The sequence below is a fragment of the Plecotus auritus genome, assembly GCF_963455305.1.
Source record: "Plecotus auritus genome assembly, chromosome: 12".
Classification (NCBI taxonomy): domain Eukaryota; kingdom Metazoa; phylum Chordata; class Mammalia; order Chiroptera; family Vespertilionidae; genus Plecotus; species Plecotus auritus.
In genome coordinates, this window is record NC_137778.1 from 29,399,479 (window position 1) to 29,412,743 (window position 13,265).

At 54.1% G+C, this 13,265-nt stretch overlaps 2 protein-coding genes across 5 annotated transcripts; one reads left to right on the forward strand and one right to left on the reverse strand.

The window, feature by feature from the left end:
• The first annotated feature begins 2,041 nt into the window (after window positions 1-2,041).
• Window positions 2,042-7,128, forward strand: GBA1 (glucosylceramidase beta 1). Its single transcript, XM_080649300.1, has 11 exons — window positions 2,042-2,223; window positions 2,586-2,673; window positions 3,402-3,593; window positions 3,690-3,836; window positions 4,124-4,257; window positions 4,467-4,639; window positions 4,827-5,064; window positions 5,619-5,843; window positions 6,221-6,384; window positions 6,752-6,868; window positions 6,959-7,128. The coding sequence occupies exons 1-11, from the start codon at window positions 2,197-2,199 to the stop codon at window positions 7,062-7,064; spliced, it is 1,611 nt and encodes a 536-aa protein (XP_080505426.1). The 5' UTR covers window positions 2,042-2,196; the 3' UTR covers window positions 7,065-7,128.
• A 397-nt stretch (window positions 7,129-7,525) lies between these two features.
• MTX1 (metaxin 1) lies at window positions 7,526-13,102 on the reverse strand. 4 transcript variants are annotated; one of them, XM_080649303.1, is made up of 8 exons: window positions 12,984-13,102; window positions 11,713-11,782; window positions 11,479-11,558; window positions 9,152-9,244; window positions 8,790-8,972; window positions 8,589-8,665; window positions 8,015-8,139; window positions 7,526-7,914 (listed from the first exon to the last, which is right to left on the reverse strand). In XM_080649303.1, exons 1-8 carry the CDS (start codon window positions 13,062-13,064, stop codon window positions 7,700-7,702), a joined length of 924 nt encoding a protein of 307 aa, XP_080505429.1. In that variant the 5' UTR covers window positions 13,065-13,102; the 3' UTR covers window positions 7,526-7,699. The 4 variants fall into 4 exon arrangements, with proteins under 4 accessions (XP_080505429.1, XP_080505427.1, XP_080505428.1 ...); XM_080649301.1 differs by having other exon boundaries at window positions 8,015-8,169; XM_080649302.1 differs by having other exon boundaries at window positions 7,560-7,914; window positions 8,015-8,169; window positions 12,990-13,099.
• Window positions 13,103-13,265: the final 163 nt, after the last annotated feature.

The window sequence follows — 13,265 nt, forward strand, 5'->3', positions numbered from 1 at the left end:
AGCCAAACCAGCTAGGGCGGTTTTGGGCAATTTAATGACCTTTTAGAGTTTTAGGTTTCTCATCTTTAAAATGGGAAAATAATAATATGTCTTGCGAGAATGAAGTGAGTGAGGTAAAGGTCTAATGCACACAACGTACCCTAGAATAAGTACTCAGTAAACATTAGCCCTTATTGTAACCAATTTTATTTAGAAAATAAAATATAAAAGTCCAAGGGAAGCCCTGGCCAGTGTGGCTCAGGGCTTAGTGCATCAGCCTTTACACCCGAAGGGTCCCAGGTTTGATTTCCAGTCAAGGGCAGGGGCCTAGGTTGCAGGTTCAAATCCTGGCCCCGACTGGGGCACGTTTGGGAGGCAACCAACCAACCAACCAACGTGTCGTGTCTTGTGTCTCTTGTTGCTCCCACATCGATTTCTCTCTCTCTCTCTCTCTCTCTCTCTCTCTCTCTCTCTCTCTCTCTCTCTCTCTTTCTCTCTCTCACACACACACACACACACACAATCAATGAATAAAATTAAGAAAAAAATAAGGTGGTATCAACTCTGGAAGATTTTAAAACTGAAGGATAAAAAGAAGAAATAAAAGCCTCATAAACACTTACTACAGAGTGAGACAGGGGAGCAGACGGGCAAATACAGTACGTGTGACAAATATTTGTGGAATGAATGAACTAGAGGGAAGAAAGGCGCAGGTATCACCTGTCTTCTTCCCAAGAATGAGCCCTACACAACATTTCCTGGAAAAACAGGAAGTCTGGATGGGGCAAATACTGACATCGTGATGATGGTTCATTTTGGTTCAACAATTTGGCATGTACCCATTCTGTGTCAGTAAAGGAATGAGTAAGACATTCCCACTGACCCCTCTAAGGACTTAACTTATTCCAATACTTGGTGCACAGCAGCGTGCTGTACACATGCATTATGGTCCTGAAACCTCACAACAATTTTATGAGGTAGGAGCGGTCACTCCCCTTTTATAGATGAGAAACAGAGGCTCATGTCATGTATTGAAGATCAAACAGCCGGTAAATGGTGGAGCCAAGTTTCAAACCCAGCTGGTCTCACTGAAACTAGACTGAAGTGCTATAGGACTCAGAACAAGAAAAGACCCGTTTTGCCTGGTATGTCTGGAAAGACTTCACTGAGATCATTTTAAAAAGACATAGCAAACAAGCGGTCAGCAAGCATCTCCTGTGCGCGAGGCACAGGCTTATTTCACTGGTTCCAGTAATAGCCCTGAAAGATGGTGCGGTGGCCTCCATTGTAGTTAGGAAATAGGCTCGGAGGCTGGCGTTTGTCAGGTCATAATTGTGTGTATGACCTGACCTACATCACTGTGGTCCAGGTGTGATGTGGTTGCAGCATCGCGGAGAACCTCCTTCTCATGTCCACTAAGGATACAGCTTGTACAGCACTTTCCAGTTTCCGAACTGCGTTACCAGCCTCCCGTCCTGTGAGAAAGGAGTAGCCGTTCATACAACCCGTACCTGTAGATGCAGCCAGGCGCCGTGTGGAGGGCTCCCTCCCTTCAGGCATGCGATTCCTCTGCCCACCCTCCCTGCACTTCTCTGGCTAATGATCCCTGCCCGTTCTCCTCCGGGAAGCCTTCCAGGATAACTCCTTACCATGGAGTGTCCCTTGTTACTCGTGTGTCTTCACATGTAACTATCTGTGTGAGTGTCTGACTCCCTGCTTCCCAGCCTCTATAGGACAGAGTCTGCCTTCACCATCTCTCAGTATCTTGGCCACACTATCTTGCACAGTGAACCTCTTTCATTAGCATCAACTTTATTAGTATCACTTTAACATTTTTTCTCAAGAAAGCAATGTGACTACTATGGTTCCCATCCTCTGGGATTCTGGAGCCTCTGCCCAATCCTCGCAGATCTTTAATTTCGATTCTTCCCTAAGCTGACATCCACACATGCCTTCTAGAACGTCACGGGGTGTGTAATCACCAACAACCTGGAGGAAACCGGTCGCCCTTTACAAGTATGGTTGAAGTTGCCTCACTTCCTGTGTCATGTGACTCTCCCGTAGTCATCACATGACACATCCACTCCATGATGCCGGAATTAATCCCCAAGGCTAATCCCGTGTCTGTAGCTACCCAAGTACCTGCAGCTCCACTTTTATTTAGTGGACTTTCTGTCCCCTCCGAGGCTCTGAACCCTGCAGTCTTCTCACCTGGTGATGGAGCTTGCAAGTCCTTCCGGAGAGGTGAGTGGGCCAGGGCTCCCAATTGATCTTGTCTGCTTCTGGAATCCTGGCCATCAGGTTCAGGAATTCAATGAATGACAGACGCTCCTCGAACTCAGGCCATCATGGCATTTCTATGGAGGGACAGGACGAGGAACAAATGGGTGGAAAGAGGGGAGGAGGAGGGTCCTGGTCGGGGCGGGCAGAGCCTCACTAACAGAGGGCTTGGAGGGAGGGCTGGCACAAGCAGAGGGCCTATTCCATCCCTCTTAGAGGTGGGAGACTAGTCTGAGGGTGCCCATGGGTAGCTGAGCACTGCCCAGGAGAGCAGTTGAGGGGTGGAGAGGGGCTTGCCTTCCAGCCACTCCTCATTCTGTTCTCAGGAATGTCCCAAGGCCCCGGGCAGGGTAGGCATCATGGCTGCCGGACTCAGGGGATTGCTTCTACTTCAGGCAGTTTCTTGGGCATCAGGTGAGTAAATCAAGGAGGAGGAAGGTAGACCCAACACTCTCTTCTTTGGTAATTTTCTGGCAAACTGGTGGTGGACTTTGGTAGATGCTCAACAAATACTTTTGGGTGGAGGTACAACAAGGGGATTTTAATCCTCACCCAATGATTATTTTTTCCATTGATTTTTTAAAAAATATATTTTATTGATTTTTTACAGAGAGGAAGGTAGAGGGATAGAGAGGTAGAAACACCGATGAGAGAGAAACATCGATTCAACTGCCTCCTGCACACTCCCTACTGGGGATGTGCCCGCAACCAAATTACATGCCCTTGACCGGAATCGAACCTGGGACCCTTTAGTCCGCAGGCCGACGCTCTATCCACTGAGCCAAACTGGTCAGGGCTCCATTGATTTTTATTTTTTTTTATTTAATTTAAATTTTTTTTTTTTTTAGAGAGTGGAAGGGAGAGAGAGGGAGGGAGAAAGAGAAACATCCGTGTGAAACACATCGATTGGTTGCCTTCCTCTCGCATCCCAACTTGGGTCAGGGATCGAACCCGTAACCCAGGTAAGTGCCCTTGACCAGGAGTCGAACCTGAGACCCTTCCATGCAGGGGCCGATGCTCTAACTGTTGAGCGATGCCGGCCAGGGTGCGAGAGGATTTTAGGAACCGGTGTTCAGTCTCTCCTGAACAGTGTGGCTTCTCCCAGCTTCATCCTTCAGCCCTTGCCTCTCTCTCCCACCCAGGTGCCCGCCCCTGCAACCCTAAAAACTTTGGCTATAGCTCGGTGGTCTGTGTCTGCAATGCCACGTACTGTGACTCTCTTGATCCCCTGACCCTGCCTGCCCCTGGCACATTCACACGCTATGAGAGCACACGCAGCGGGCGCCGAATGGAGCTGAGTCTGGGGACCATCCAGGCCAACCAAACAGGCGCAGGTAACCACTACACCCTTTACCTCTAAGCCAGGCTGGGGTCCTCCTGGGGTTTCTCCCTGTGCACTGACACCCTTCATTCCCTGCATGTGTTCTTAGGGCTGTTATTGACCCTGCAGCCAGAGCAGAAGTTCCAGAAAATAAAGGGATTTGGAGGGGCCATGACAGATGCTTCTGCTCTCAATATCCTTGCCCTGTCACCCCCTGCCCGGAATTTGCTACTCAAATCATACTTCTCTGAAGAAGGTGAGGAGGAGGGGGGCAAGATGACAGTGCAACTGACCTTGACATTTCCTTTGACCCTGACTTCCATCCATCCCTGACATTTGGGCTTTCTCTTAATGCCCAAATAAACAAGATTGTCCTACCCGTCTTCCACCGAGTGCTTGGGGGTTCTCAGGCTCAGGCCTGTGTTTCACCCAGGTGCCTGGCTCCACAGGCCCTAACCCAGGAGCCTAGGACTGGCAAGTGATAGGCCAGGTCCTACATTCTCCTGTTGACTCGGACTCCCAGATCTTGGTCTTTTACTGCAGGAATTGAATACAACATCATTCGGGTACCCATGGCCAGTTGTGACTTCTCCATCCGCATCTATACCTATGCTGACACCCCTGATGACTTCCAGTTGCACAACTTCAGCCTCCCAGAGGAAGATGTCAAGCTCAAGGTGGGCACTCTGGCTTCCTCAGGCCCTAGTAGCATTGATGCCCGGGATTTGAAAAGCTTCAGGCTAAGAAGTATAGAGAGACAGAACCTGGCCCCTATTCTCTGCTTTGTCCTGGGGGTGGGAGGGCGGGGGCTAATGGCTAGGCCTGATGCACTGGTTGGGCCAGTCTGTTCTAACTCCGGTTGTCTCCTCACTACCTTTGTTTCTAGATACCCCTGATCCACCAAGCCCTAGAGATGTCCCAGCGCCCTGTCTCACTCTTCGCCAGTCCTTGGACATCACCCACTTGGCTCAAGACCAATGGGGCAGTGAATGGGAGGGGGTCACTCAAGGGTCAGCCGGGGGACCTCTACCACCAGACTTGGGCCAGATACTTTGTCAAGTAAGGGAGAAGCCTGGTCTATGTCCCAACCTGGTTTCCCCTACATATGACTCTCTTCACCTCACCTTCCCATCTTCTGGGCCTTTCTGACTTGGCCCCCCAGTTTTCCCCACCCCGTCAGCCTCCTGGTCCTCAGGTTCTTGGTCCCCTTTCTCGGCCATAGTCACACATACCCTTCCTCTGTCAGGTTCCTGGATGCCTATGCGGAGCACAAGTTACATTTCTGGGCAGTGACAGCTGAAAACGAGCCTTCTGCGGGGCTCTTTAGCGGGTACCCCTTCCAGTGCCTGGGCTTCACCCCTGAACACCAGCGAGACTTCATTGCCCGTGACCTGGGTCCCACCCTGGCCAACAGTACTCACCGAGGTGTCCGTCTGCTCATGCTGGATGACCAGCGCTTGCTGTTGCCCCACTGGGCCCAGGTGGTAAGGCCCAGGACCTCCATGGGTACCCCAGTGACCCTCAAATCCAGGATCCAGTGACTAGCTTTCAAATAGAGTGCCTTCCCTGCCCCAACTCTTTTTTTAAAGGTATTTTTACTGATTCCAGAGAGGAAGAGACAGAGATAGAAACATCAATGGTGAGAGAGAATCATTGATTGGCTGCCTCCTGCACGCCCCCCACTGGGGATTGAGCCCGCAACCCGGGCATGTGCCCTGACCGGGAATAGAACCATGACCTGGTTCATAGGTTGACGTTCAACCACTGAGTCATGCTGGCCGGGCCTGCCCCAACTTTTGATTCTTAGAGCACCCTGGGCTGGAGCCAGGTGCCCAGGTGGTATACCCCTGGAGTGCTGGGGTGGTAGTGCCCCCTTTTGGATCCCCAGGACCCCATGGTTCTTACTGCAACCCCCTCTAGTTGTGTTCATCCCACGGCCCATTTCTCTGGTCCCCTAGTGTCTCCCAGAACCCTCTGAACAGGCAGGGCCAGGTTCAGTGGCTCCCTTTCCCCAGTATTCCTCCCCTTCCCTGTACAGGTGCTGGCAGACCCAAAGGCAGCTAAGTATGTTCACGGCATCGCTGTTCATTGGTACCTGGACTTTCTGGCTCCAGCAAAAGCCACCCTGGGGGAGACACACCGCCTGTTCCCTGACACCATGCTCTTTGCCTCAGAGGCCTGTGTGGGCTCCAAGTTCTGGGAGCAGAGTGTGCGGCTGGGCTCCTGGGATCGAGGGATGCAGTACAGCCACAGCATCATCACGGTGAGCCACCTGTCTCCCTTTTCACAAAGCAGGCCCCCCGGCCCCTTCCTCCTCTCACCAAAGACTGATGATCGGCCCTCCGCTCCAACTTTTCCCCGGCTGGCTTGCTCCTGGGGGCACATTTTGGGATATCACGATCCCCTTCAGATCTGTACATCCCATCACCCTCCTTCCAAATGCTTGGGCCTTGAGCAGTTCGAGCTGCCCAATTTCCCAGCTTCTCTTGTGAAGTCTTCATCCTCAGGCTCTCTCCTTAGATGACAAGGCCATCGAGCCCTCCTCTCACAGGGCGGAGGCCCCGGAGCCCACCTACCGCATTAACTACATTATCTGAGACCCAGTGTCGAGCCTTTGTCTCCGCCCTGTTCCTGCCCTAGAACCTCCTCTACCATGTGGTTGGCTGGACTGACTGGAACCTCGCCCTGAACCCTGAAGGGGGACCCAATTGGGTGCGCAACTTTGTAGACAGTCCCATCATTGTGGACATCGCCAAGGACACGTTTTACAAACAGCCCATGTTCTACCACCTTGGCCACTTCAGGTGAGTGGTGGGCAGGCACCCCCACTCCACACCAGGCCTAGTATTTCCTGTACTGGGCTTACGTCACCCCACATGAGGAGCAGGAAGGTGTTTAGGGTGGGAACCTTGGGAGAGGCACACCTGTCCCTCTTGCACCATCTGGGCAGGAAGTGACTTGACAGCATCAAACACAGGCAACCCAGCTGCCGATGCTGGAGCTGGGAGGCAGGAAGGAGGGCATGCCAGCGGCATGGCTCAAGACCTGGAGAATTGGGGCAGAGCCTTAGCGAGGGATGTGGGGGGTGAGTCCTTGGGTTACGAGTTGCCGGGAACTACCCTCGGGGTCAGAGGGGCTGGGCGGGGCCCCTGACGCTTGTTCCCACTTCAGCAAGTTCATCCCTGAGGGCTCCCAGAGAGTGGGGCTGGTTGCTAGTGAGAAGACCGACTTGGAAGCAGTGGCACTGACGCGGCCCGACGGCGCTGCAGTTGTGGTGGTGCTAAACCGGTGAGAGCAGCAGCGGGGCCCGGGCACTGGGCTGAGGGCAGTCGGTGGGTTTGGCAGGATCATACCTCAGCTCTCCTCCTCCCTCCGTAGCTCCTCTAAGGATGTGCCTCTCACCATCAAGGATCCTGCCCTGGGCTTCCTGGAGACTGTCTCACCAGCCTACTCCATTCACACCTATTTGTGGCGTCGCCAGTGATGGAGCAGATACCCAAGCAGAGGCTTGGGCTCAACATGGGCATTAAAGGGACCGAGTCAGCTCACATGCTGTCTGTGGCTAACAGGGTACAGCAAGGGCCTGGGTGAGTTTAAGTGACGTAAGCCCAGGAGCAGTGGTTTGGGTAACTCACTCTCCCCTCTAGCTGGTGCCAGGGGCTGGAGGCTCCTCAGGAAAGGATCGGGAAGCCCCAGTGCTCCCCCCACAAGCTTGTGTGAGTGTGTTCTCTGTGCTGGCTGCCTGTGGAAACTGGGCCCAGGCCCAGGGTGAGCTCACTGTCTGTACAAACACAAGATGCGGGGAGGGAGGGCAAGAAAAGGAAGAGACTAGGAAGGCTGGACCCAGAACTGAGGACTGTTTGTCTTTCCTGGAGATGCAGGACTGGGTCCTTGCGGGAGCCATGTCAGCATCAGGGCCAAGCAGCTAAGAAGCCAAGCACCAGTGAAGGCAAGGACCCAGATGGCCCCTTACAGGACAGAATGTCTGATCCCAGTAAGTGTGAGCAGGTTTATTCTCAGGGGGACACCCCATTTCTGGCTGTACCGACAACGGGGAGACACAGGGACCTCTGGAATGCATGAGAGTAGAAAAATCAGTCCTGGGAGCATGAGGACAAATCATTCCTCCTCATCTTCCTCGGCCACGCCCAGGGTCCCCGCGCCTGGGGTCCGGGCAGGTGTTGCCCGCTGGACAGAGACAATGCCACTGAGCAAGGCATAGCCCACCATGGCTGCCAGCCCCGCCAGCACAGACAGGATCTGGGTCCGGCGCCGGAACGGCTCCTCCTCGGTCTCTGGGCCCACTGGTGTCTGGCGTGGAGGTGGCACCTCAGCTGAGGGATAAGGAAGGAAGGTGGGCAGGGAGGCTCGTTCCTGGATCCCTGCCCACGCTCCCCAGGGCCAGCACCCACCCCGCATCCATCTGCCCCTTACCTCCATCCCAGGGGAAGTAGAGGCCGAGGATGTGGGTGCAGTAGACACAGAGGTTATGCAGTCCCCGAAGGTGGGCCTGCAGTTTCCCACTGGGCAGCTTTACCTGCAGCAGCAGGGCCAGGTAGCTAAAGACAAAGGCATCCAGGGAGGCAGGGCTGAGGCAGAGAGAGAGGGGTGTGATGGAGGAGGACGACTTTGGCAGAGGGGGTAGGGATGGAGTCAGAGGAAGAGTTGCCCTGGGAGGTGGCTCTGGACAGCAGGGACCACTAGGGTAGGAGAGGACACACCTTTCTGGGTCTCGTGTGGCGACGGCCCCTAGGTGGCGCCAGCCTGGCCCTGAATGGGACTCTAGCCCAGGGCTGCATAAAGGGCACATTGAGTGCCCCACTGCCCTGCAGGCTCCTCCTGTGCCTGGCGGCCCTCCCACCCTCCTATACCACTGAGGCAACTCCAAGCCCCGCTGTCTGTCCCGCTGACCCCTCGTCCAAAGCTGAGCCCACCCAAGCCCCTGCAGCTACATCAAAACCCGCATCTTCTTCCAAGCCACCTCTCACTCCCCTGGAGTCAGACTCACGCATCTCCAAAGAAGAATTTCTGAGAGCCCAGGCGCTGGGAGAGGAGGGTCAGGCACTCCCGAGCCTCTTGGTACAGCTGCAGGGAGGACACAGGAGGCCTGAGGCTGCGGGCACTGTTCCACGTCCCCTCCTAGGCAGTCCCACACCTGGCATTAGCCTTGGGGCTTCTCTCATACAACAGCACCCTATTCCAGCGGTACCTCCTTCTCCAGTTCTTCCTCATTCTCAGGCCTATGCTCCCCGCACAGCAGCTGTAGCCGCTCTATGTGCTGCCGCTGCATGCGGCCAGGCAGGAAGAAGTTGAGGGGAAAGGGCATAGCCTCTGCATACCACTTCCGAGTCACCTCCACATAGTTCTTGGCGTCTATCCAAAAAGTATGGATCTGGATGGAAACATAGGAAGAGCGAGGTAGGTCTGAGCCAGTGCACCTGCCAGACTCAGGGTGGGCTTCTGATCCCCATGCTGCTCCAAGGCTGGAGGGGTGAGGTTGAGGGGTTTGGGTGTGTGTCCCTGGCCCCTCCCCCACTGGCCAGACACCCTGGGAGGTCTGGGCACACTCACCAGCACTGGGAGCAGCTTCTCCTCCAGCAGAGACATGAAGGCTAAGGTGTCTGCCCCTTGCCGGGCAGACAGATCATAATCAGCATTGTACTTCTGTGGAGGAAATGCCTTCCATGAGTTGGTGCTGGGGGACTGCAGGGCCCTTCTCAGGAGCATCCTGTCTGTACCACCCTCACCGGCCTCTGAGTGTAGCAGAGGTAGAGTAAGGAGTTTTTCCTGCTGAGGCCCCGTGGCCTGGGCACAGCCAGTAGCCTGTTACTGTTGGCGGACAGCCTGGGCCTTGGAGTCTGCTGGCCGTCAAGATCTCGTGCCCACTGGGGAAGGAAAGAAGGCCCAGCCGCAAACCAGGAGCAGCTCCCAGAGTTTCCACGGAAAGGTGGCAACATGCCTGCTGACAGCAACTTTCTAACAGTACCTTCTGCAGTCCAGGCACCGCAGAGCTAACAGAGTGAGCTCAGAGGCAGGCTGGGCCTCCATCCATGCCTCAGGAACTAGGGAACGCCATCCTCATGCTCCTGGACCCATGGGCCCAGGGCCCCCTGGCTGCTTCTCTCAATGCCCAGCTCTTGGCTATTTCCTCTATTTCATTCCATGGCCCAGGCGCCGCCACCACCACACACACATTCCAACCGTACCCCCAGGTCTCAGGCTGCCTCATCTTCCTAGGCTCCAGTGTCTGTTGCTTAGCAACCCCCTCCACATTTTGAGTAAACTCTGTCCCCGAATAACCTTTTGAGCATGATCCTTAAATCTCTCTGAGCCTCACTTTCTTCCCTGTGGAATGGGGGTGCTGATCTCTTTCTCTCAATGTGGCTATTATGAGAAACCTCTGAAAACTGGAAAAGGTGTGCTCACACATAAGGCAACATGGCTGTGGCGCAGTCCCTGCCAGGAACTTTGGCTTTTATCTGGATCCCCTCTCTACATGCTTCTAAAGCCTCCACTAATTCCCCAGCTCCTTAATATTTGGGAAAGTAGAAATGGAGAAGAAGCCCTGACCGGTTTGGCTCAGTGGATAGAGCATCGGCCTGCGGACTGAAGGGTCCCAGGTTCGATTCCAGTCAAGGGCATGTACCTTAGTTGCGGGCACATCCCCAGTAGCGGGTGTGCAGGAGGCAGCTGATCGATGTTTCTCTCTCATCGATGTTTCTAACTCTCTATCCCTCTCCCTTCCTCTCTGTAATAAACCAATAAAATATATTAAAAAAAAAAAAAAAAAAGAAATGGAGAAGAGGGTCCCACTTCTGTATTCCTTCCCCCCCCCCGCCTTTTTTAAATATATTTTTATTGATTTCAGAGAGGAAGGGAGAGGGAGAGAGATAGAAACATCAATGATGAGAGACTCACTGATCGGCTGCCTCCTGCATGCCCAACACTGGGGATTAAGCCCACAACTCGGGCATGTGCCCTTGACCGGAATCGAACCTGGGACCTTTCAGTCCACAGGCCAACGCTCTATCCAGAGCCAAACCGGCTAGGGCGTGTGTTCCCTTTTTTAATCGGACCATGAAAACTAAAAGAACCCTTGGAAAGCATCCTGGCTTTGCCCCCTGGTTTTACAAATAAGGAGCTTAGCATGGAACAGACTGTCGAGTCTCAGAGGGAAGGCGGGGGTGGGTGGGAAGAGATTAACCAAAGAACATGTATGTATATATGTATAACCCATGGACACAGACAGTAGGGTGGTGGAGGCCTGGGGCAGGGCAGGCTATAAGGGGTCAATGGGAGAAAAAAGGGGACATATGTAATCCTTTCAACAATAAAGATAAAAAAACAAATAAGGAGCGAGGGCCCTGACACATTAAGCGACTTGCCACAGGTCACTTGGTCCAGGAGAGAGTGAGGAACATAGCTTGGGCTTCCCCATTCTTGTAATACTCTTCCAACTTCCCCACCCTGGCTCTAACCCTTGTCCATCCTGAGTCCCATATCCCGCCTGACCTACTCCCTGAAAAACGGGCGATGGCCCGTAGAAGTCCCTCTCTGGTCTCACTTTCGAGGGTCTCACCTGAGCCAACTGCTCTCTTCCAGTCTCTTTTCCCTTCCTTGTGTCATCAGCCTGTTCATCTCTCTCTCCGCCCAGCAGGCAGAAGGCACTGTGCCTCCAGATGCCCCCAAAGTGCCCCAGTGTAATCTCTGGCCTACTTGCTGTATCATACCAACACTGTGTGTCCCCCCCCCCCCGCCGCCGCCCCCAATCACACTGTTCCTTGAAGCTCTGGGTCCCCTGCATCTAGCCTCGCATATACCTGGGGCTCAATAAATGCGTGTTGCACTCAATCGACTGAACGTTTCTCACTAGCAGTTCCCCTCGCCAAGCCACCTACCTCTTTTCGAAGGTGGGTGATGATCTTGTGTGGTGCTGAGATGACCTCTCCGTGACTGGTCCGAAGGGCAGGCAGAGTTCCTGACATTGAGAAAGAAGTACGCCCACCAGACCCTTAGCTGCCTATCATCCGTATTTGGACCACATTCCTGTCTATCTCCTGCTTCTCCCCTTGTACACACCCTTCCTCACCCCCCCACCCCCACCCCCACCCCCGCCCAGGGACACTGGGTACCTGAAGGGCTCCGCCAGGGGTTGGTGATCTTGTGCACCTTGAGTGGGGCACCAGTAAATCTGGCATAGGTCTGCAGGGAAGGAAGCAGAAGGCAGAGAGGCCAGGGACATGGCCCCCACAGGGGAATCAAGAAGAGAAAACATGTATTGAATACCTTTTATGCTATGATCTATGTTTAGTACTTCACACACACACACATACACACACAGGAGGACATTACTTCACAATGGGCAACACAGGGCTCAGAGATTATGGATATATCCATGATTACCAGTCAGCTAGGAAAATCCTTTCATCTCCTCCTACAATCTACCTCGGGAACACTCATCCTCAGAAGTGTGTTCTAACCAGTATATCCCTTTTCTTGGAAAAACTGACCATGCACTTTTTTGTTGTTCATCTTCACCCAAGGATATTTCCCCCCATTGATTTTTAGAGAGAGTGGAAGGGAGGGAGAGAGAGAGAAACATCGATGGGAGAGAGACATCGACTGGTTGCCTCCCCAACTGAACCCGAGACCCTTCAGTCCGCAGGTCCACGCTCTGACTACTGAGCCAAACCGGCTAGGGCCGACCATGCCCCTTTTAGGCAACCTCTGTGGCCTGTTCTTACTTATACCTTAGCACCTGAACATTTCATTACACTTATTTGCAGACATGTCTGCCTTTCTATAAACAACCCCAAGGCGGGGGAACCAAGTCTTACTTATTTTGCATGCCAATGTTTGGTACTGGGAAGAGGCCTCATACATGCTTATTAAATGAAGGAGTGAATGAGTGAAATGAACCAGTCTGACTCCAAAGCTCTTTCTACAGAGCCTGGCTGTGGGCCTTTTGGTTCAATAAACAATAAGCGCAATAAATGCTGTTTAGTGAGGAAGAGGAGGAAAGGGAGGAAGAAGAGAGGCTGAGAAGATAGGAATACCAAGCCTGCGAACCCGGAGGCCGTTCAGCTTCAGTCAAGATGGGTATGAAGAAACCGCCCAGAGAGAAGTGATCGCCCCAAGGTCACACAGCCGGCCAATGGATGAGCGAGGACTAAAACCCATTTCCTGAGTCCCCGGCCAGGCCTCTCTTTATGGCTACACAAAACCTAGGCTGCTAAGGCACAGGGCACGGAGCCCATATCGGACTGGCACGCGCTTCGATTGCCTCAGTTTCTCCCACTTCGCTCGTGCTGAGGAGCCCTGGCAAAATTCGGATGATCGGCTAGTTAGGGCCCCCTCCCTAGTCCTCCAGGGCGCAGCACAGGGCGCCAGCACCACCCCTCACCAGTACCGCCAGGCTGTCCAGGTCCACTGAAGGCAGCCCCCAGCCCCCCGACCAGCAGAACAGCTCCATGGGCGCCGCCATCTTGCCCGCCCTCTGTCCCGGAAGCACCTCCCCCGCGCTCCGGCCCGCCCCTCGCCGCCGCCGCTCGGGTCGCTGGAGGCCGAGGGCTGAGGGAGGCTCCGCGGGAGGTGCGGCTTCTCGTGGCCCGGGCGGCGGGGGTGGAGCTGAGGGCCTCTGGGGAAGGCGGCCGCCGCCTAATGTAGAGGCGGCTCCCAAAGTTGG

What these genes read in the sequence shown, in the direction of transcription:
- GBA1 (XM_080649300.1), top strand. Translation starts at nt 2,197, where the DNA reads ATGGAGCTTGCAAGTCCTTCCGGAGAG. An exon ending in TGGGCCAGATACTTTGTCAA is followed by an intron (nt 4,640 to 4,826) that starts GTAAGGGAGAAG and finishes TTCCTCTGTCAG; the next exon opens with GTTCCTGGATGCCTATGCGG. An exon ending in ACAGCCACAGCATCATCACG is followed by an intron (nt 5,844 to 6,220) that starts GTGAGCCACCTG and finishes TTCCTGCCCTAG; the next exon opens with AACCTCCTCTACCATGTGGT.
- MTX1 (XM_080649301.1), bottom strand. Translation starts at nt 13,064, where the DNA reads ATGGCGGCGCCCATGGAGCTGTTCTGCTGGTCGGGGGGCTGGGGGCTG. An exon ending in TGGACAGCCTGGCGGTACTG is followed by an intron (nt 11,783 to 12,983) that starts GTGAGGGGTGGT and finishes CCTTCCCTGCAG; the next exon opens with ACCTATGCCAGATTTACTGG. An exon ending in TCACCCACCTTCGAAAAGAG is followed by an intron (nt 9,245 to 11,478) that starts GTAGGTGGCTTG and finishes TTTCCTCCACAG; the next exon opens with AAGTACAATGCTGATTATGA.